This window comes from Castor canadensis, chromosome 10 (assembly GCF_047511655.1).
Source record: "Castor canadensis chromosome 10, mCasCan1.hap1v2, whole genome shotgun sequence".
Lineage (NCBI taxonomy): Eukaryota > Metazoa > Chordata > Mammalia > Rodentia > Castoridae > Castor > Castor canadensis.
Genome location: NC_133395.1, coordinates 112,473,006 through 112,497,437, shown reverse-complemented (window position 1 = coordinate 112,497,437; position 24,432 = coordinate 112,473,006). Strand labels below are relative to the sequence as shown.

Genomic DNA, 24,432 nt, shown 5'->3' with positions numbered 1-24,432 from the left:
GAGTTTCTCCCACAAGTCAGTATAAAAAAATAGCTTTTCTCAAGCAATGTTAAGCAGCAGAATACTTCACCTCACCTTCATAGTGAAGGCTTTATTATATATTTTTTTAATTTATCAAGGTACTAAGCACTAAGAGCTCTATTCATTTGACTATAACCACCAGCACAGCTGGTCTATTTGTGGAGATTCAAGGCCCTGTAAGGTGAACCATCTCATGCTAGGAGCTTAGACACCCTTCTACAACATGGTACTGACTTCCCCAGCAATAGTGATAGTGATGAGAGAATTCCACACTGGGCTCTGCCCAGAGAGTGACAGCAGCATTAAAAGAATTCCCAGTAGGTCATGATGCAATAACTGGCATAAAAGACCAACCACTGTCCCTAAAAAAAGACTGTTCTCTTTACTACTATCACCCCACCTCCCATTTTCCAGGTAAACGTTTCCTCAAAATAAGTAGTACTTACCCTACTATTACTATAACAAAATCCAGTAAATTCCATCCATTCCTAACATAAGCATTAGGGTGTAGCAATAATCCATATGCTATAATCTTCAAAAATGTCTCAACTGTAAAAATAATCAGGAAGGCATATTCTACTTTTTCCTGTGAAGAGAAACAAAGAAACACACCAACAAGGGAGAAAGGACAATGATTAGAATCAACATCTCAAAGGTGTAAGTATTTTTCTCCAGGTTATGAGAAATGGAGCAATTACACCACACCTCAACCAAGAAAGCATTTTAACACTGAACGTTAGTGTAGTACACTTTCATCCCAGGCTGCATGACTGCATTTCGCCACCTATTCTGATGCATGTGCAGTGACTCTGCCTTGGATATAACAGGTATGTCTTTTATTTGCACATATTTGCAAAATATGGCATGTTTTCCTCCTGAGATTGCCAGCTCAGCCCCAGAATTGCACAACAGTGCAACTGATATTCCACTGGTGGATTTGGACAGAATGTCCTCTGGAAGAAATGAACATGTTTGTATTTTGATTCTTACAATTTCTTTGGTTTACTTCTAACTTCTCAAGTCAAAGTTATCTTTGTCACTGAGTAGCAATATGACCCTGGGTGAGTCCCTCTCTTCCTCCAGACATAAGTGGCTTCATCCACAGAATACAAGGGAATGACTTCAGATAGCAAACACACTGCTTGATTATTGTCATGCTGCCTCTCCCTTATTAACACTGCTGACAGCCACCATGCAGTTGCCCAGGGAGCCTGGGCCCAGCCTCCAAATCCTTTTCTATGAATCCCAGAGGCCCCTCCCACTTGATTGCCATACACCTCAGCAGTGCTGCATGGTCTAGAAGATTGTGAGAATCTTTCCAGTTCCAACCCGTAAGAGGAAAACACTCCAATCAACAGGTCTAAACATTTTTTGACTATTTCCTCTTTTATAAATGCTTTCATTATTCAGCCCTGGTTTCAATTAGAAACATGGATGGATAGAGATATATGTCCTTGGCATTCCCTGGCAGGGAGCTACTTAACAAAACAAGAAAACATCAGCAATTACACCTCTTCAATGTGGGTTGTAAAGTACTCTACTAGTATTATCTTTGGGCCCAGATCCTTATGGAACCAGAAGTCGTAGAATTCACTTCTTATGCCTAGTACAGGAAATCAAAAATAAGTTTGGCTTCAGAAATACTCAGTGAGCCACCTCTTCTGCATAACAGACTGTATACCAAGAGCCAGGATTAGAAAAACATCCCCATGCTGGTCTCCAACCTTGGTAAATTTGGTCTGATGTAGGGGACATGAGGGCTTCCAACATTCACACAAAGAACTTCTAAAACCACATGAGGGTAACTGCCAAGAACAATTCTCCATCTTCAGCCCTCAGCTAAGGCCCAAGGACTCATCCACATCTCCCTCACTGTTCCATTTCACAACTGATAATGGGGGATTTTGCTATATTATATGTGACCCCTATTGTAGATATAGTTTTAGGAAGCTCTTTTTTTGGGGGGAAGGGGGTGGTACTGGGGCTTGAACTTAGGGCCTTATACTTACTAGGTAGATGCTCTGCCACTTGAGCTACTCTGCCAGCCTGTAGATATAGTTTTATAAATGCAAATTTTGGTTTAGAAAATGCTTCTGAAAGAAGCTTTTTATTTCTGGAATCATCTTTTAACATACTCATTTCAGGATGATTTTCACAGACCCATAACTCCTTAAAATATATTAACCTTATATATATTCCCTTGTAGCAGCCCTAGCACTCTTTTACATGTAAATGTGAATTTTGCATAAGCGACCCTTAGGCTCCAGCTATCTGCTTCCACAGTACTGCCCCTAAGTCTCTGGCTGCTCTTGGCAAAACTTCCCCATGGCTTGCCACCAATATCATTCTTCTTGGCCACCAGGGGAACATCCCTCTATGGCTCTGCATCTAGGGAATTACCCACATTTTCAACTCCCTTCTGGTCACGTAAAAGCCAATTCATCAGTTTTTCCTTCCCCAGCCCCACAGCAATCATGGCCATTTCTAATCCTGCCCTTCAGAGCTTCCCTTGATCCTTGGTTAGCCACCACAGTCTAATAAAAATCTTTTTGGTGCATGTTATCCAGAGTCAGTGTGTTTCCAATATAAAAAGCCTACCTTATTCCCAACCTCAATATCCATGCCTTCAAGCAGGTTACATTCTCAACTAGGATCATCCTGAGCCCGCGGTACCTTCTAGTTCTTACCCCCTCCCAACTTCCCACTCCCTTCACAAGGCCATGTCTCTGGGCTGGGCAGCCCTGGGAGATGCTCCCAGAGTGGCATATACCTCCTCTCATGCCACACATAGACCTATAAGACTGCCTTTGTTTGTGACCCAGATTCCTTGTCATTCTGTTTCCTGATACATCCATCAGTGGATGTCCCCAGAGGAGGCATACTGTACAATTCCACATTCAAACTACTGCAAATACACAGAGGATCAGGGCCTAACTTTGCTACTGGATAGAGGGGACAGATCCAGGAAGTCTTCAATGTAGCAGGAACATTAAATCTGAGAGCTCAAAGAAAAAAGAACTGTTACTTTAACCAGAGGCAAAAATCCCTAAAAATATCAACCTGCTGTACTCAAATTTGGTGGCCCCTGACCACCAAATGTACATCGTCAATATGTTTTCAAGACTTTGTGTTCTGAGGGAACAAGATAATCTAAAAACAGCATACTGATTTTACAATTTCTCTTCTCTTTTTATTCCTTCTGCTTTATTTACTAGGCCAGACAGGGGGAAAAAAGGCTTTTGCTGGCATCAATATTCATAGCAGTTACATCCCTATGTCAAGACAGCACTATACTTCAGAGCAGAAAAACAAGGCAGAGAACAAAGAGTACACCTAGCAAACACAGCTTGTTTTTTCCTCATTGGCTTTTATTTATAAGTAACTTTACCACAATAATACAAGGGCTATTAGTAGAAATGAATTGTTTAAGGTTCTTTTTTTACCCCTCCCTTATTCTCTTCCCTCTTCTTTTTAAAGACTTTGGCTCCTCTTCCCAAAATCCTTAGTGAGGGAATTAATGATAAGAAATACAACCTTGCTTTAATGTGATTTTTTATCACAGAGATTCTACCACAATGCCAACTGAACAATCACAGTCTGAACAGCACTGTAAACCAATATGCCTAGAAGCCAGTGTTGTCCTGGTCCACAATCCTGACTTTACAAAGGACTCCTATGAGGTAAGTATACCTCTACATTGCACAAATTTAGTGTTAAAAAAAAAACAATTTACACAACAAGGATCAAGGAAAATGGGAAATCATTTTTCTCAAAAGTCTTGCTCATCTGAGAAAAGAGAGTTGAATTAATTTGAAAAGTCACCAAGAAAACCTAGTTCTAACGAGACAAGGCAGAAATGTGCTTGGGGGCAAAGAAACCAGGTGAGACGCAGCAAGGGGAAGGCACTGAGGTCTATGCCTGAGACACACAAGAGCACTGAGGAAGAAGCCAGAGGAAAGATGAAAGAAGGGATGTCTGGGGAAGGGGCAAGAACCCGCCAGACCAGACACAAAGCTTTGGACAAGAGCTACATCATAAAAGTGTCTCCCACCCAGCTAAACAGAAAGGTCCATACAGTCCCCCTCCATTTACTAAGCAGAGTCAAGCCCTAGGCTTTTGTCTTTCAGCCACCTACAAGCAGGGGTTTCTTCTCACTGGCTGAAGGTCCTAAGTGGGTAGGGCCAGTCAAACCTCCCTTTAGAAAACCATCACCGATACTACCCTAGATATGGGCTTAAGCACCACCCCCCATACACCCCATGAAACCTCAGGCCATCAGAAAAGTAAAGACTCAAATCTAATTCTGAAATTTAATTTTTAAACAATGAAATTTCACCAACAAGGTAATCTCTAAGCCAACATTTTCTGAAATAGTCTACAGTCTCTAAACAAGTTAACCCTACAGAGAACCTTAAGAAATAGAAACTATTAACTACCAAGGGCTGGGAGATGCCAGAATCCTTAATAACACTTGGTTCTTTCCTATTCCCAGGGATCCTTTTACTACTGCTGTGGTAGCAACACTGTTTATCTGCCGATCCATCCATCCATTCATCCTGAGTATCTGGTTCCTCCCTAGGAAAGCCTGATTCCTAACCTCACCCAGCTTCCAACCTGCTCAGGAGAAAGGCTTCATGCACCTAGGTGACATTCACCTTAGCTTTACTCATTCACCCACATGGCCCCAAGTTTATGGGAAAGCTTTCCTGGTCTACACTCTGCCAATAGCTGTCCCTCCCCCATCTCTTTCTGTGCTCTGCCAGTACCCAGCAGTCCTGGGCTCCCTATTAGTGGGAATCATCCCTAAGTGTCTTTGTAACTCTAACATCTAGTACCATATCCAGCGTACATAAGGCACCCATAGGTGCTACTAGGAAGCAGTGAAGGGAAAAGATGAAAGAATAAAGCAATAACACTAGACATAAAGATGACCTATAAAAGCATGAGGTTTTGTGATCCTAGCCTATATGTCAAAAAGAAAAAAAACAGGCTATCTTCTAGAACAAGTCTGGAATACTTAAATTACTAAGATAAAAGCTGAAATCATCTTGCCTGGCCCTCCCCTTCCATCCCAACCTGCAGACCCAAGAGTAAAGTCATCATCCTTCCATCCGTTCCTAGCTTTCTCTCCCAAATTTTCCACTTCCCCAAGAACCTTTCACTGCACACAGTAAACCAACCTGCTATCCCCCACACATGCCAGTGCCTTCCTACCTATTTGCCTCTGCTCAGCCTGCTTCACTCACCTGGTGCTCCTGCCCCCCTATATTTAAGTGTCCTTCTTCAGACAAAGTGAGCACAAGCGCCATGATTCAGGACTGAAAATAAGCCCTGCATAGTTAACTGGAAAGGACACTGAGCTTGTAGCCATAATATTTGGGTTTTGCTAGCCCCAGCTGAGCCACTGTTTCATGCTGTGACCCTGAGCCACAGTGGAACCATTCCACATCTGGTTCCCTCTTTCTATAAATGGCTCCTTATTCCCCCTTTTCATCAAGCTAAGCTCTACTTGTCCTTCAGGGTTCAGCAAAACTTTTATTAACCTCCCAGATAAAACTGGAGCTCGCTGTCAAAACACATTATACTTCATACCCCCAATTCACCATGGAAATTTATATTTTAAAAAATTAACTTTCTAATTCGGAGCCCAGAAATAAGCCCACGTATTTACAGTCAAGTGATCTTTGACAATGGTGCCAAGAACATACAATGGAGAAAGGACCGTCTCTTCAATAAATGGTATTAGTAAAACTGGATATCCATATGCAAAGAATGAAATTAGACACTTTATCTCACAACATATACAAAAATCAACTAACAAGATTAATTACTTAAACATTAAGACTTGAAACTGTAAGTTTACTAAAAGAAAACACAGGGTAAATCTTCTTGACATTGGTCTGGGCAGATTTTTTGGATATGACCCAAAAAGCATAGACTACAAAAGCATAAAACAAAAAAAATGGGCAAATGGAATTGCATCGAGCTAAAAAGATTAAGGATAGCAAAGAGAACAATCAATAAAGCAAAAAGACAACTTACAGAATGGGAGAAAATATTTATAAACCATATATCTGATAAGGGGCTAATATCCAAAATAAGTAAGGAACACAACTCAATAGTAAGAAAACAACTCATTTTTTTTCAAAAATAAGCAAAGAATTTCTCAAGGTCTATAGTCTTTTTTTTTTTTTTCATTTTTCTTTTATTATTCATATGTGCATACAAGGCTTGGTTTATTTCTCCCCCCTGCCCCCACCCCCTCCCTTACCACCCACTCCACCCCCTCCCGCTCCCCCCCTCAATACCCAGCAGAAACTATTTTGCCCTTATCTCTAATTTTGTTGTAGAGAGAGTATAAGCAATAATAGGAAGGAACAAGGGGTTTTGCTGGTTAAGATAAGGATAGCTATACAGGGCATTGACTCACATTGATTTCCTGTGCGTGGGTGTTATCAAGGTCTATAGTCTTGAAGAAATACTTGAATCACTAATTATCAAGGAAATGTAATTAAATGAGATAGAACATCATACCTGTTAGGATGGCTATCATCAGAAAGACAAGAAATACATGTTGGCAAAGATGTAGAGAAAAGGGAATCCTTGTACACTGTTGGTGAGAATGTAAATTAGTATAGCCAATATGCAAAACAGTGTGAAGATTCCTCAAAAATGGAAACACCATATGATCCACCAATTCTGTATTTGGGAAATGTCCATAGGAAATGAAACCAATATGTTAAAGAGATGCTGCCACTCCCATGTTCACTGCAGCACTATTCACAGAAGCCAATAGCCAAGATGTGGAAGCACCTGAAATGCCCATCAGTGGACAAGTAGATAAAGAAAAGGTGGAGAGAACTCACAAGGGAATGCTCTCCAGCCTTTAAGAAGAAGGAAATCCTGTCATGTGCAACAATACAGATGAACCATGGGACATTATGCTAAGTGAGATAAGCACAGAAAAACAAATCCTCAGTCTGGAGGTGTGGTTCAAACGGTAACAAAGTCCTGAGCGCAAACATAAGTCCCACCAAAAAAATAAAATAAAATAAAATACAAATACTTACGATCTTACTTTTATGTGGCATCTAAAAAAAGTCAAACTCAAAGAAGCAAAAAGTAGAATGGTGGCTCGGGGGCTGGGAACAGGTGGAGGAGGGGATCTGGAGGGAGGTTGTCAAAGGATACAAAATTTCGGTTAGACAGAAGGGATGAATTCAGGAGACCTACTGAACAATATATATAAAACAGTAACCATGTATTATGTAGCAGAAAATTGCAAAGGGTAGATTTTTAAATATTCTCACCACAAAAAATAAGTATGTGGTAATGGATAAGTTAATTAGCTTAATTTAGCCATTCCATGATGTATACAAATATTAAAACATATTGTATACCATGAACATGTGTAATTCTTGTTCATTTAAAATAATTTTCGAAAAATTACCTCTTTAATGTTGACTGCCTCAAAAAATGATCATTTCTAGCTGAGTGTAGTGGTTCATGCTTGCATTTCTAGCTGCTCAGAAAGCAGAGATTGAAAGGATCAGGGTTTGAGACAAGCCTGGGTAAGAAGTTAGTGAGACCCCCATCTCAACCAATAAAAGCTGAGTGCAGTGTTGTACACCTGTCATTCCAGCATGCCATAAGCATAAATAGGAGGATCACAGTCTAGGCTTGCCTGGGCATAAATGCAAGACCCTATTTGAAAAATAAAACAAAAAGGGCTGGGGGCATGACTAAAGTAGTAGAGTGCTTGCCTAGCAAGCTCAAGGCCCTGAATTCAAAACACCAGTATTGAAAAAAAAAGATCATTTCTAAAAGGTCAGAGATCATTTCTATTTTATGCATCATTGTATTGCCAAGACCTGTCACAAAATCAGATACTCAACATTTATAAATTAGTAAAATGGACAAAATGAGAGGTTGTGACTAAGTATTATTAAATGTCCCTTCTTGCTAATAAGTTCTATAATACCAGGGCCCCCTTGGTTTTGCCCAATTCCTGGAAAACTTACATTTGGGTTCAGCCACTAACTATGGCTCTGCCTGCTCCACATGGTGGGGTTGGGGTAGGGGGTAGGTGTAGAGCAGTTTGAGGGAGGAGTGTTCACAAGAGGTGATGCGTGCCTTACAGCAGCCAGAGCACAAGGCTTGTGAGACCGGGTGGGAAGGGAAGGGCTGAGGCTGGAGGGCCAGACAGTCATGAGGGGCCTCAGATGCCAAGTGACATTGTCTGGCCTCTGTTTCTCATGTGTAAAATGAGCAGACAGAATCAGATGATCTCTTTCACCAGGAAAACTACAATTTGCTTGACCTGATAAACACAGGCTGTGAAGTCCAAACACAGGCTTCATAGGAAGGTTCTTGGAGGGCCAGAGACCCCTGAGAAGACAACCAACCTTGGGCAGCAAGAACCAACAGAAGCAGTAGCCACTGTTTTTCCAAGTGGCTGGGTCACCTTAGGTCACCATGCAAACTCAGGCTGGGCTTGCTGAGAGACCTTCCCACTCACTGTCTTACACATTTCAAGAGCTGACTTGGGGAGCCACAGGGTTACTATTACACAGTTTCTATAAGCCAATCCAACCTCTAGTAAAACTGGTGGGTGAACCATGGAGGGTAGCCAGCAGGCAGGCCTCAGCTCAGAGCTGCTTGGCTGTAAGCAGAGGTAATTTGCTCCCCTGCAGGTATTAATGAAGTATGTACTTAGAGGCCTCCAATGGGTAGTTTAATGCCACATTTACATGAAGAAACTGGCTAGAACAGTCAGGTTTGCCCTTGTTTTTCTGCATCTTTGGTTTAAAGGTACAAATATTACATGACATTTGTGTCCCCTGAGTTTAATACTTGGTGTCACTCTGTTTTGAGTTATTTACCCTTCCTGATTCTTAGTTCTGTCATCTATAAAATGAGAGTAAGTCATGCTTACCCTGCCCAACCAGTTTATAATGAAAATACAGCTAAAAAAAAAAAAGGTGTGTGGTAGTGTGTGGAGCTCTGTAGACTGTAACACACTTCACACCAAAGGCTTGCTGTGAGTGAGGGGAGAGGCAAGACCACTCCCTGGCCAACAGAGGTGTGAATAAATTCTCCCTGTGGGTGGGCATAGCCCTCATAGGAGCGTCTGGAACTCTGAAGAAGTTTATGATCCCACAACAGTTCAACAACTTCATGACCACCCAAGTTGGGATAGGACTTTGCCCAAGACGCTGTCCAGAAGAGATGACAAATGGACGAAGCCAGGAGGAGAGTCTCAAAGATTTCTGGCCTGTAGGCAGAGGGCAGCTTCATGCTTGGGGGGCAGAGGAGGAAGACATGGAACTCTCCTTGCTCAACACCAGCAAAGAAAACTGCTTTGCTGCCAAGACTAGTCATCTTGGATAGATGGGCCACTATGGTCCTTACCACCCAGCCAAATACCCAGAGTGACAGCACCCCAACTTTCCTCCAGGAACTGCTCCATCCCTATTCTCAGTCCAGGGCCTACCAGAATTGGCATGTGGGCCAGGTAAGTGGTTCAGAGACCAGAATATGTCCTGATCCACGCCAGCTAGGTTCAGCCAGTACATGGCTGAATTTAGGCTTGAGAGGCTGTAAGCCTGGAATTGCCAAGGCAGGGGAAACACACAGATAAAGAGACAACACCAAGGGAAGCCAAGCCAAAAAAGAGGAGAAAAGAACGTGCAGACAGAAACTTAATTAGAAGATGAAGAAGCTGGTCCTGATTGCTACTATAGAGTCCCTGAATCAAACTGATCCTGAAGTCAGAAATTCTCTCCCCTCCCCTTGGATTTTTTCAGTTACAAAAAAGTCAATAAACTAAGCCAGTATGGGTTGGGTTTGTGATCAATTGCACATGAAAGAGTCCTAGCTAAATACACAGGGCCTGCAGATCATCCTGCTTCTCTAAAAAGTTGAAGCATTTGAGAGAATCTTTAGTAGCTGTTCATTTTCCCAGAGAGGACTCCTCTGACAACACCCTCTCATGCACAGGCATAATGAAGGTCCCTAACTACACAGGATCCCTGAGCTCTGCAAGTCACTGCCTCTGGGAATTCATACAGATTTTATTTTCCAAACTTAATCCTTTAAGCTTGGCCAGTCTCCTGCTATCTTCTATTTCAACTGGGTTTCCTACACTCTACATCCTCCCAAGAAAGTGATGCTTTGACTTTGCCTTGCTTCCCATCTGCCCATCCTAGAGATAGGCACTCTGGGTTCCTTGGCAGTGGGTACATTCCACCATTGGTAGTCTCCCACTTCCTCACTCAGTTCTACCTCTGAGGTACTGCCCACCCTCTCTGGCTCTTCAGACCTCCTCTTTCAATTAAATTCAACAACACTTGCTGGGTATATATTTCATACCAGACATGACCCTAAGCACTAGAAATTCAAAGATGACTGGTTCACTGTTCATGTCCACAAAAATTTCAAAATACAACAGAATGATAAAGTTTAAAAAAAAACTTGAACAATACATTTCTACAATCTGAGAATCCTGAGTCACCAGCACACACCCAGGGGATAAATGCCACTTCTCCTGCCCACCCATGAACATTCTCTCCCTCCTCTCTGCATATACCTACACAAACTCTTACAAGAGTCAAAAGGTATTTACAGAGCCCCTGACTGTACGCAGAGCCAAGTACTTAAGAAGTAAACCCAATGGTCAGAAAGATCCAACCCAGGAAGTGAGACGGAGGTAAACTTTCTCTGGTTGGATTCTAGAGGAAAAACTGAATCTCCAAGTAAGGAAAAAGAGACTGGCCAGAGTAGGAAGTGAGATCCCTGCCTACCATAGCACAGCAGGTGAGACTATCCCAACAGTCAGCTACTTTCAGTTTATCTGAAGAAGGAAGACAGAAGAATGAGTAAGACCAATATGGGAGTTTACATGTTCTTACAAATGAGATATTGAAGGCAGAAGACAGGATGAGCCAAACTGAAGGCTTTGAATCACAGGTCCACAGTGTGCGAACTAGATGTCATCCCAAACACTTAACAGCATTGCCTTCCAGATGACAGACATAACCTAGACAAGAGTAGCACCAGCACACAGAGTACCTGGAGGCAGAAAAAAAAGCATCTAACACCTACGCAGTAGACAAGAATGGAGGGAAGGTGCCTAGCAGACTTTATCTCTCTCACGATCTGCCAAATTTCTCATATACATACATACATACATACATATAATCATTTTTACATTTACTTACATGTGTATACATAGTTTGGGCCACCTCCCCCCACACACACACATACACTGCTTCTGGGCAGAACCTGTTCCGTCCTCTTGTTCTCCGATTTTGTTGAAGAGAAACATAAGACATAATAAGAAAGACATAGCATTGCTTCCATGCACATGGAACCCACATTGATTCATCTCTACCAGACCTCTTCACTACTTCCTGGTCCCCTTCCCATAGTGGCCTCTGCAGTTTAAGATTACTATATTCACTCCTATACAGTGAGCACATCAACCACATTCAAGTTTCAGGTTTCATTCCCTTTCCCTATTCATCCCGTGCACATTCTCCCCTTAGTGTGTGACCCATGTCCAATAGTATTACTGCATTTGTTTTAGGTCTATAATCCATATATGAGGGAGAACGTGATTTTTGGCCTTCTGAGCCCGGCTAACTTCACTTAAGATGATGTACTCCAGTTTCACCCACTTACTTGCAAATGACAAAATTTCATTCTTCTTCATGGCTGAATAAAATTCCATTTTATCCATCCATTCATCGGTGGTAGGGCATCTTGGCTGTTTCCATAGCTTGGCTATTGTGAGTAGTGCTGCAATAAACATGGGTGTGCAGGTGCCTTTGTAATAACCTTAGTTGTATTTCTTCAGATATCCCTAGGAGTGGGATTGCTGGATCATATGGGAGATCTACGTTTAGTTTTTTAGGAAACCTCCTTATTGTTTTCCAGAGTTTTTGTACTAGCTTACATTCTCACCAGCAGTGTATGAGGGTTCCTTTTTCCCCCACATCCTTGCCAACATTTGTTGTTGGTGTTCTTGATAACAGCTATTCTAACAGGAGTGAGGTGGAATCTTAGTGTGGTTTTGATTTGTATTTCCTTTATGGCCAGGGATGGTGAGCATTTTTTTTTTCATGTGTTTTTTGGCCATTTGGACTTCGTCCTTTGAAAAAGTTCTATTTAGTTCAGTTGCCCACTTCTTTATTGTCTCATTGATTTGGGGGGGAGTTTAGTTTTTGGAGCTCCCTGTATATTCTTGCTATCAGTCCTTTGTCTGATTTATAGCTAGAAAATATTTTCTCCCACTGTGTGGGTCTCTTCAATTTAGAGACCATTTCTTTTGTTGTGCAGAAGCTTTTTAATTTCATGTAGTCCCATTTGTTCATCCTTTCTCTTAGTTGCTGGGCCACCTGAGTTCTACTGAGGAAGTCCTTGCCTATACCTATTGCTTTCAGAGTATTCCCTGCTCGTTCTTGAACTAACTGCAAGGGCCCACCCAATTTCCTTGATTCCCCTCAGGTCCAAGTCCAGGTGGGGAATGGCTCATTAAAAAAAAAAAAAAAAACCCACCAGACTGGGCAGACTGGGACAGGAAGTGAAATGACACTCCACTGGGCTATCAGTAGGTCAAAGAAAACAAAAGCAGGGTAGGATGCACTGAAGACTGTGCTGTGGGTCTCCACCCAAGACAAAAGGATCCATGAAAGTACCACATCACATTGTCCTCTGACAGGAAGGCAAGCAGGGCTGCCTGGAGTGAGACAGACAAACCCTCTCAGCCAGGAAGAGGGCTGTCCAAGTAAAGGGCATCTGTAATTCACATGGTGAAATGAGGGGCACAGGGTTCTCCTGATTCAGCTTCTTTGTGGAAGTGATGAGTGACAGAGGGCAAAAGCCCTCTGCATCTTGGGTAGGTTCTACAAGTCCAAAGCTGGAGTGTTTAAAGCATGTTTTTTGTGTCTTCATTTGCTGACTGAGATGACTTCTTTCTTCAGCTTTTTTGAAACTGTGAAGACATCTCCTAAAACAACAATCTTATGAGGTTTTTCAAGACTACCTGTCCCCCAAGCAGCCATGTGATAATAAAGAACATTCCAAATGTCAGGTCTGCCCCTTCCAGCTCTGTGTGGCCCTTGCCAAAGAACTGAAATTTTCCAAGCAGCAGTCTCTTCATCTTTTACTGGAGACAGTAGCATAAACTTTGTGGAATGGTGGGAAATGCCTGGCGTATGGTTAAGTAAGTGGTCACTGTCGCTGTGGTTGCTGCACTGTGAATATTACACAAGCTCTGGGATAGGAGTGTCCCTCACCAATTAAGGGTTGAAGGGTTCTGGAAAGTTTGGAAATCATCCCACTCAGCTTTACTTTGCAGTATCACAATGTAAAGGCCAAAGATGACACTCTATGCACACAGCTCCCCATACATTCGTGCCCTATGACGCAGAGGAGTATTGAAGGCTCAGAAAACACAACGAAAACCATAAACAAGCACCTTGAAATCACTACCATTAAGTCCTGTTTAGCTAACTGAAAACTCAAAACCACATCCATCCTGCTAGCTCAGGCACAGGCAGATGCCTTTTTAATAGTTTCACAATCACAGAGATCAATAATCATTTTAATAACGATTAGTGGTAGAAAAGGCAATGGGCTTAATCACAATTGCCTCAATTCAAAATTCATTAATTCTCTGTGACCAGCTGAAATCATTATGCTGGAGCTACTTTATTGCCAAGCTACTTTATTTCCATGGTGTGTATTTTAAAGTGAAAAGTTTGTCACTATAGTTCACTCTCCAGAGTCTCTCCTCTATAAATTTAGTGTTCAGTCATACTCACAGCATTAAGGGTAACTTTGAGATATCTTAACAGGAAGAGTCTCTGAAAGCATAAACAGCTAAATAGATGCTATTCTCTAAACATCTAGGTTTATTATTTATAAAACATTCTAGTGACTTAGGATAAAATGGAGTAAGCAAATACAGGTTTTCCTTTAACTACAGTAATGTTGGTGAATCAGACCTCAAATGTCCAGAAATTGTCACTTTCTACAAGCTGTGATTCTGCTCAAATGCCAAATTTTAAAAACCCAAACACAGAACAAGTAATTCAATAGTAACATCCAGCCTTGCATTTTTTTAAGGCCCAGATAGAGTATAGAGGGAGATAATGATGTGAGATTACCCTGATTATCCAGTAAATGGTATGGTCCTAAAAAATACCTTTGTGGGGCCTATAACTCCACTAGTTTGCAACTGACTTTTAAACAAGCAGACATCCATTAAACCAGGATGAGGCAAACTCATCCTGAATTTCTTTGAATGTCATTCAGAAATTTCTCTGACTGATTTCCTGGCTACAGTACATCCTTGGCTGGGTAGCATAATGAATTTGGAGTGAGATAGTTTGGGTTTAAAATCCCCATTTGGTCCAGCTGTATGACCTTGGACAAGCACTTTACCCTTCTGTGTCTTGGTTTTCTAACCATGGAATGTATTGTTAAAAGGAATAAATGAGATGATAGTCAATGATCAGTGCACAGTATACACACAATAGGTGATGATTATCATACCAGTGACTGAGAGTAGACGCTTAGGTCTTGACCTCTTTCCTAACTCAGGAGAAGATCTCTAAATTGATTCCTTAACCAAACTGTCAGTTAAACTAACATCCTTTGTTCCTTCTGGTTAAAAGGGAGCGATGCCAAAGTCATGTGGAACTCTCTGGGGCTCCTCACTTAATTTCTAGAAAGCTTATACATTTTCTTCTTTCAGCAGTTCAGTTATATGGTTACCAACAGTTGCTTAGGTTTATTAACAAATTTATGTCATCAATTTGTCACTATAATTACCTAATTTAATTGAATACGCCTCAAATGATGAAATGTAGGTGTAAAAAAAAGCCAGGCAAAAATGGCTCATGCCTGTAATCTTAGATACTTGGGATCAGGAGGATAGCAGTTTTACACCAAGCCAGGCAAACAGTTTGGGAGATTCCTTCTCCAAAATAATCAGAGCAAAATGGACTGGAAGTGTGGTTCAAGTGGTAGAGCATCTGCTTTGCAAGCACGAAGTCCTAAGTTCAAACCCAAGTCCCACCAAAAAAATTAAATTAAATTAATAAGTGTAAAAAGAAAAAGTTGTTGCTTTCTTGAAAACCAGGCTGAAGTCTTCTTTGGAAGTACTAATGAGAAATGTTGCTAAAAATTTTTTTGTCATTAAATCAGATGTGGGAGAGACAATAGGCAAAGATAAGGGAGAAACCATAAACTTTTAGAATTGCTCTCAGCTTTCTTCTCAGGTATCTTTAAGTTTTGACTCTATCTTTAAATAACATACAACTGGAAATTGTAGACACATTATAAATGTAATTTATGCAAGAAATAAAATGGACATATTGATCAGGAGATGCACTCAAAAAAGCCTATGGCCCTACTTCAAAAGATTAGCGAATAAATATTCAGTCATAGTTTCTAGATGTAGAGAATCTTTCAGGAGCATTTATGTCTTTCTAAATGAGACTCCCTATAACTGACTTTTTTAGAATAACAAACTTATCAGACCAAATATAAGGAGAGGTACAAAAAGGAGACAGAGAGACTAACCAAAGCTTACTCCATCCTCCATTCGCTTCTGAGCTCTAGCATTTGACCATGTTCGCCAGGAATTTGTCTCTAGAAACTGGATAATGAAGGGCAAATGCTTTGTCAGTCAGCAGTGCAATGTGTATTTAAGTAAGTATCATATTGCTTTTATAATAACTTGAATACACTGGTAGAATAAGTACCAATTGGCACCACTTACGTACTTGGGCTTGAGGTTGGCAAACTTTCCAAAGGCACATGCTCTGTCACCAACTTCTGTCCTCCTTAGTGTGCCAGAATGGAGGAACGTGTTCACATGTGTGCATGCAGTAACAGCAGCATCATGTGCAGTGGTTAAGAAGAAGAAGGGAGGGAGAGAATGTGTGTGAGCATGAGAGAGAAAGAAAGAAAAAGCATTGAAGAAAGAAAGTTGTTCACATAGCAGAGGAGGAGGGCAGCTTCTGGAGGAAGTTCTAGAACTGACCCTAGGGTTAACTTCTGACCTCAACCACGACTTCATTGAAGCTGTCAAGAATTCCTTCATCCTGTATTTTATTCTATGTTGCATACATAGTTCCTGAGCATCTGCTGTGTGTGAGGTAGAGTGAAGGAAGGAAATAAGGTTCTCTCTCAGGAGCCTACATAAATTTCCATAATTGTAATCACCCTCTTAAGAGGAGACTCAAGACCAGACTAACCTCACGGCCTAGTCAACAATCAGCTAGAGAAGATCTGAGGTGGTATGAAGACAATCAGGCAAGCAGAAATAACCCTCCTGGGTTTGATTAGACTATCAGCAACTACTTAAAACATATTTCTCAATAGAACAGGGGATGGTAAATGATGACCTCTGGTCCACCAGCCAGTTTTTCATAAACATAGCTTTACTGCAACATAGCCTCACTTACATGTTTGTGTATTGTCTATAGCTGCTTTTGTCCCATGACAGCACAGTTGAGTAGCTGTTACAGAAACTGTACAGCCCACAAAACCTAAAATACCTACTATTTGGTTCTTTACAGAAAAGGTTTACTGTTCTTGCTTTGAACTGTTGGTGCCTATGAGACAGGATATTCTTGGCTTTTACTTCTCTGCCAGAAAAGGGAGAATGTTAGTGATTAACTAGCCTTGTTCCTTCTCTAAGATGAATGGTATAATATTTTTGCTTAATAGGTTGAATAAATGTGAAATACTAGCAAAAATCTTTGCAAACACAAACACTTTCACTAACAGGTTCTGACAGTCTTTCCCTACTGCCTCCTGTGTATACTTACAGGCGCTAAAATTACCATGACCGCTGAGGCCTTTGAAAACACACACAGTACTGTCACATATGGTGCTCAGTTTTGTTTATAAGGATGCACTACAATTCAGAATTGCAAGCATAAAAGAAATTTCTACTTAGGGAATTTTTTTTTAATGCCTGAAGGACCTGTTTCTTTATTATTCCCAAAGAAGCTTTCAGTTTTTCACTCTGTATTTAACCAAAGATCCTATTAAAAAAAAAACAGTCACTGCAAAAATGAATTAAAATCTTAGTTCCTGCAAAATGCTTAAAGTGCCCTGGCATTCATTCTTTAGAATTGGGTTAGGGAAGACTGTAATTCAGTCCATCAGCACTGATGTCAGTATACAGCAGACCCAGAACAGTGTGGATTGACTCTCTAAGGATAGGGAAATGGAGAGGTTATAATGGCTTTAAATAAGACTGAGGATGCGAAGTCTTTACAGATTTATTTTTTGGCAGGAAGTTGCCCTCAGGCTTTGACAAATGCCACCATCAAGAAAGAACACCAGAAGCATGAAAGACAGACATAAACAAAGGATGAAGGCTTTGCATCTGTATTTATGTATGAATATAAGGCATAACAGTGTGGGTCATGATAAAACTCTTCATTCTGTAAGGCAAAGAGGGTTGGTGCTGCTTTCTGTTGCTCAGGTATTAGAGACAATAGGCATCCCTGCTCTAAACAAGAAATACCAAGTATCTTATTTTCTAAGAAACCAATGCATAGGGCTAGACCTCTCCGAGCCTTCTATAATCAACTAGTCCTTCTTGCTAGTGAGGCTTGGGAGGGGACACTGAATCATCATGCTGCCAGCTTTGGGGAGGAGGAGAGAAGCTAAAGGGAAGTCACCCAGTGACAAAGACTCAAGAGAATCATGTTTGTGAGAAGAACAAACTAGCTCATCTTTGGTTACAGTCCTGGGCTGCCTGCACAGGTCCCCACCTACAGGAGGAACCTGTGACCTTCCTAAAAGCCAAGCGAACTCCACAGGATAGCTAGACTGGAGCTATTTCTGGGACCTCATCCAAGGGGGCTGGCCACCATGCAGGTCACACTAGCAACTATAATCTTTGAAATAGGGATCAGAATGACCAAGCCGGAGTCATATGTCCCTGTCAGGTCCTCCTTAGCAGAGCAGCCTCCATAGATCCCCCAGAGGGTCTCCCACATATACCAACCAGGCCACTTGGCTAGTTTTAGCTAGAAAACCTGTTACAGCTCACCAAGAAAATAAGACCCACAGTGATGCCCAATTAAATAAAAAGGTATTTGCCCTTTAGCACTCTTCCTCTCCCGCCTCAAAAAGGGAAGAGTTAGAGCAATGCAGTGCATGGCTGCATGGGGAGGAGGAAGAGACGACTATGCTCCCCTAACACAACAGCAGGGATTATGACACTGACATTTTTGTAACTGAAAACAATCAGAAAGTATGGAGTCTGCCCCAGGTGTCATACAGAAAGGGGACAAAGAGATTCAATATGGCACAGGTGGGAGCAGAGATTGGAAACATAAAAACTATTTCATGCTACAATGCAAGATTTCCCAGTAAAACACAGATGGGCCAACTGAGGCTCAGAAAGAGGGAAAAAAAAACTTATTCAACATCATAAACCAAGACAGCAGCTAAAGCTGAAACTAAAATCCCAGTCACATGCTCTCTGCCTTTTCCCTGCACAATCACACTGGGATATGACCAGGTTTGGCTTTTTAAAAAAAATCAGAATGGGCTCAGAGCTTTGTCTCAGGACGCAGGTATTCCCACCTCAAGGGCTTTTGCTATGAGCTTCCTTTGCTCTCATTTCTCAATCTTTCTCACTCTCTTTCCACTACGTGCAATGTAGATTCCTGTATCACCTGCCGTACCTGTTCCACTTATCCACTCTACCTGAGTGGTCCTGATGCTAAGCCATATTGAGTACCTCAGTCCCAGAATACTCAGACCTCAATCATAGTTCTAAGCTATTTCCACATCAGGACAACCAAGAAATAGCTATAGAGCAGGCTCTTTTGGATCCTTGCCATCAAATACCACCCTGTCTCCATCACTCTGACCATGAGGGAATATGCACCCCCAGTACTGGCCAACCCAAGCGTACCACACTATGCTAGTGGGAGTCCACACTTGGAATTGTCCTTGATGTACTTTTCATCAGGAAGTACAGAGTAAGATTCAGACTCTCCTGCCCTGAATTCTACCAAGTCTGCGGCACCTCATTGGCCAGTTTCCAGCTTCAAAGCAAATTTAGAGAAACCCAGAGCTGTGGACCTACAGAGAGAGCTTTCCATCCACCCATGGCCCAATCACAACTTCCTCAGTTGGTTCCTCTCCTGCCCTGAGGCAGGGAACTGGACCACATGACCTCTGTGGATCTTCAAGTTCTCTACCCATTGGGTTTCCTGAATTCCTGCACATCAGTGGGTCCAGTCACCCAAAAACACATCATTGCAGAACTGGCTTCTCTAAACTATGAGTTTTCATAATTTGCTGCAAAATCCATACATGAATTTAAGTCAAGTAAAAATCTGGGTGACTGAAGATTATCTAGGTTTCGGCAGATTCTTTTTGTCTACACCTGACGCAGAATAGGCACTCAGCAGTTAAGAAACATAAATGAACACATATGGCCCATCCTCATGACATTGACTGTGTTAGGAAACAGAGCATAAACCTGGCAGGGGAGGAGGTTCTTGGAGGGTAGTAGAGAGAGTAGAGAACACCCCTACACCCTAGAACTGCACACCTCCCTAGAAGAGTGAACAGGGCCACAACAGCTGCAAGTGACCACACGGCTAGACAGCAACGAATGAGAAGTGAGAACACTGTCTTCAAGAGAAGCACTGGAGGCAAGAGGCCCACAAGGGGATGCTGGAGAGCAGGAAAATGGCACATCAGAACCACCAAGGGCATGGTGCAGGAGACACAGTGGGGACACTGCTATCAGCTCATTTCTATCTGGGTGGCTCTTCCAAATGTCAAGACCCTAGCATATGTCTTCCCAGTGTTAGCATCAATGCTCGGACCCAGCTGTGCCCTCTGCCCTTTGGGACATCTTTGTCTAGGACACACTCTCGATGTAAAGATCTCAAGACCCAGCTGTAGGCAGATGTGGTCTCTGCCTCTTAGATCCTCTGTACTTAGGATGGTCTACTGCCAGCAACTCAGAGATTTGGGGGGGGGCGGGAAGGGAGGATCTTTACATAGGGATGCAAACAATGGAAGAAACACAGAATGACTGTGACATTGCTTAGCTCATACACACTTTCCTTCATCCTCCTCTCCGTCCCTTTATAAAAATATAGCCATTAATCAGCTCTCTTACACCCTATGCTAACAGTATAATTTTAACTGCATCAGAGTGCTTCAAGTTTCTTACAACAGAAGCATCAACAGGGCATCTATGTATATGATGTCCTCACATGATCCCATGGACCACTTGGACAAGTCTAATTCCAGGCCTTTCACCTGAGAACTCACTGCTCCTCACAGAAACTATTTCCATTACTAATCCGATCAAGGCCACAGCTCAGGGGCTGAGGAATGTGTTGTATAATCAGCATAGTTGTAAAGTGCGTAGTGGGATACAGCAGAAAGCCTCTGCCGGGCGGGTCCTTCCCTAAATGAAACACCATAGCATTACAGGTAAATAGAACACACCTTTCAAATAGGCAATTACAGCTGGACTTGGGCTGGCAGGGAAAGGGACAGTCAAGGCCCCTAAGAAACACCTGCTGGGAAAGCTCAGACAGCAGAAGGGGAATGGCAGAGCCAACTTTACTAGCCAGAGGCTTGGGTTTACTTTCTTTTGTGGTTTTCATCATCATGCAAGGGCTAACTAGCCAATGTGCTGAATCTCCTTTCTTCCACGTTTCTTTTCCTGTACTTAATATTGCACATATCAGTTTAAAAGTTAGGTTCATTGCAAATAAAAATGAGAATAATGTTGCTCTGACTTTATTCCAAGAAAACAAAAAAGGAATGCATATTGATCTAATCTCTGTCCTCAGTTCACTCTGTGATTCTCCACAATGGTTTATAACTTCCCCTCCCTACTCAAAGCCTTGCCTGATATGCTAGCTGGAACAATAGAGCTGGCATTTCTGGCTAACACCGTGGAAACTGAAATGAACCCCCTTTCCACACGACATCCACCACTGCACTGTGAGTAACTTCCATTAGAGGGGGGAAAGATGACCTAGTTTATCTTTTATTTAAATTTCTGTTGAAAAAATATAATTCTGTTTTGGTCACTTGAGTGTATTGAAAATTATGTACTGAATTTTGCATCCTCCCCCATTGCCATTTCCCACTCTCCTCCTACTTATTGGTTCTTTGTTGTAGAAATTAACAGTGAATGTGGTAATTCCAAAGCCACTCCAAGCACTCTGTGTTTATGAATGATCATACTCAAAGTGAGAGAAAGAATCATATGTGGTAGGAAGAGCCACTCAAAGGTATTCAGGTGATATAAATGAATCAGAGAGGCCAAGGGAATTCTTTCAAATATGAGAAGTCAGCTATATTGCAGAGGCTCCTGTGGTGGGTTTGGATGGAATTTTGAAGAAGATTAAGCAAAAACAGCACTGTAATGAAGAGTAACAAATCACAATTATCTTCCTTTCATGCTACTGCAATGTGCACCCTCCATTTGAGCACAGACATTCCAACATTTATTATAAACATTTTCAAACACATGGAAAAACTGAAAGGATTTGACACTATAGGCCCACATATCCATCCACACCAACTTCATGATTAAAATTTTGCTACACGTTTTATCATTTATCTATCTAGACTACCCTCAATCTATCCAGCACATATTTTACTTTTAGATACACTTCAAAACAGGGTGTAGGACTCTTTATGCTCCAACACTTACACATGAATATCAGTATCTAGAGTTTGACATTTATTTACAGGTTTATTAAATTTGCACCTTGAGAAATTCATAATCTTAGGTATACTATTTATTGAATGTAGACATATGGTATATAGTCTTACAAAAGGCTTCCTTCACTCAGCATAGCAATGCTACATGTATCAGTAGTTCATGCCTTTTATTGCTGAGTAGTATTCCACTGTATGAATATACCATAGTTTGTTTACATATTTTCCTATTGATGAACATGTATGCTGTTTCTAGTTTTTTTTCTAATAATAACTCATGAATAAATCCTTTTGTGAACACAGGTTTTCATCTCTTGTGGACAAATACTGAAGAACGAAATTGCTAGACCATAAACCTTGTAAGAAACTGCCTGAAGTTTTCCCAGTGTTCATACCATTGTATAATTCTACCAATGATATGTTATAGGCCTCTAGTTCTATAGCTTCGTTTTTTGCCATTATCGTTTTTTCATTTTAGTCCTTCTGGTAGATATAGAATGGAATGTCATCATGATTTAGTTTGCATTGTTCTTTTCAGGAAAATAAGCATAAAGACTTCCAAAAGCTGATGTCTTTTCTGCCTTATATTAAGATTTTGACTATCTTCCTCATGGAACTCTTACTACTAGCCAAATGTAATATATTTTAAAAATAATTTGCATCATTCTGATAACAATAATAATGCTAAATAATGTTAAATATATTTTCTTTTTTCTTTCTTTTTTTTTTTTTGCAGTGCTGGGGATTGACTACAGGGCCTCATGTATGTTAGGCAAACACTCTGCCAGCAAGCTACATCCCCAGCCCTAAGTATCTTTCATAGTCCCCTGACCCTCTGAATGTTCTATTAAAAGCATCTGTTACACTCAGTATTACCATGATATCAAACTCAGAAGAGGACACAAAGAAAATTATAGACCAATTTCCCGAAGAACACAGAAGAAAAATTCTCAACAAAATACCTGCAAACCGAATTCAACAACACATTAAAAAGATCATACATCATGATCAAGTTGGTTTCATTCCAGGGATGCAAGGATGGTTCAACATACACAAATCAATTAACATAACACAACACACAAAAAGAATAAGGACAAAAATCACATAATCATCTAAATAGATGCAGGAAAAAAAGCCCTTAAAAATTCAGAATCCTTTCATGATAAAAGCTCTGAAGAAATATCTCAACATAATGGAGGCACTATATGACAAACCTATAGCCAACATCAAACTAGACATGGAAAACCTGAAATCACTTCTTCTAAAGTCAGAAACAAGACAAGGATGCCTACTCTCTCCACTCTTATTCAATATAGTACTAGAATTCCTAGCCAGAGTGATAAAGCAAGAGGAAGAAATAAAAGAATTCAAAATACAGAAGGAAGAATTCAAATTATCCTTATGTACCAATGATATGATCCTATACTTAAAAGACCCTGAAGACTCTGCCAAAATACTCCTAGATCTGCTTGACATCTTTGGCAAAATAGCAGGATATAAAATTAACAAACAAAAATCTGTTACCTTCTATATATTGACAATGAACAGGCTGAGAAAGAAATTAGAAAAACAATTCCATTCACAGTAGCCTCAAAAAAAAATACCTATGACTAAACCTAATTAAAGAGATGAAAACTATTAAACCTTGAAGAAAGAAATTGAAGATACACCAGAAGATGGTGTACCCATCTGCCCCTCATTCACCTCACAGCACTGATACCACATCAAGCAGCATCAGCAAAGGTCTTGGTAAATTCACATCCATCTGGAAATGCTGGTTTTACTTTCCTGGACCTCACAGCCACAGGCACATTACCAGCACTTCAAAAACTTTTACCCAATTAATTAATTCAAAAAAAAAATAAATTGGGACCAAGCATAGTGGCTCAAACCTATAATCCTAGCTACCAGGGAGGCAGAGATCAGGAGGATGGAGGTTAGAGACCAATCCAGGTAAAAGTTCATGAGCTCCCATCTCAACCAATGGCTGGGTGCAGTGGTGCACACCTGTCATCCCAGGCTACAGGGAAGCAAAAATAGGATGATCACAGTCCAGGCCATCTTGGGCATAAAGTGAGAATCTATCTCAAAAATAACCAGCACAAAAAGGGCTCGTGGTTAGGTTCAAGTGATAGAGTACCTGCCTAGCAAGCACAAGGTCCTGAGTTCAGCTTCCAGTACCACTAAGAAAAAATAATTAGAGAGAAACTGAAACTATGATCTTCATAGAGGAACACAAGGGGAGATTAAGCCAGGTGTGGAGGTATCCAAACCTGTAATTTTACTTGGGAGGCAGAAATCAGTTGAATCATAGTCTGAGGCAGGCTCCAGGACAAAAAAAGAAAAAAGACAAGACCTTATCTGCAAAAGGCTACGGATATGGCTCAAGTAGTAGGGTACCTGCCTAGCAAGTGCAAGACTGTGTTGAAACTCCTAGTACTGCCAAAAGGTGGGAGGGAGTATGGAGAATTTTCCACAACTAATTCCAATTCCAACTGTTCTGAGGGCCTGGAGAGATAAGGAATGAGGAAATCCAAAATCCAATTCAACCTCTTTCCACTGAGGATCAGTTCACATAAAGGGCTGTAGGGCTTGGGAGGATGTGGAAATCAGAGCCCATATGAGTGTGGCTTCTGTATCCACTGGACCCGTCATTACAGTAACACT

General features: G+C 41.2%; 1 protein-coding gene across 21 annotated transcripts in view; it reads right to left on the bottom strand.

The window, feature by feature from the left end:
* Cacna1d (calcium voltage-gated channel subunit alpha1 D) overlaps positions 1-24,432 on the bottom strand; it is a 322,522-nt gene that overhangs the window by 161,956 nt on the left and 136,134 nt on the right. For all 21 annotated transcript variants that reach the window (XM_074043953.1, XM_074043952.1, XM_074043939.1 and 18 more), the window contains exon 4: positions 468-607. In XM_074043953.1, the coding sequence (XP_073900054.1) occupies positions 468-607 (140 nt within the window). The remainder of the gene's footprint in view (positions 1-467; positions 608-24,432) is intronic.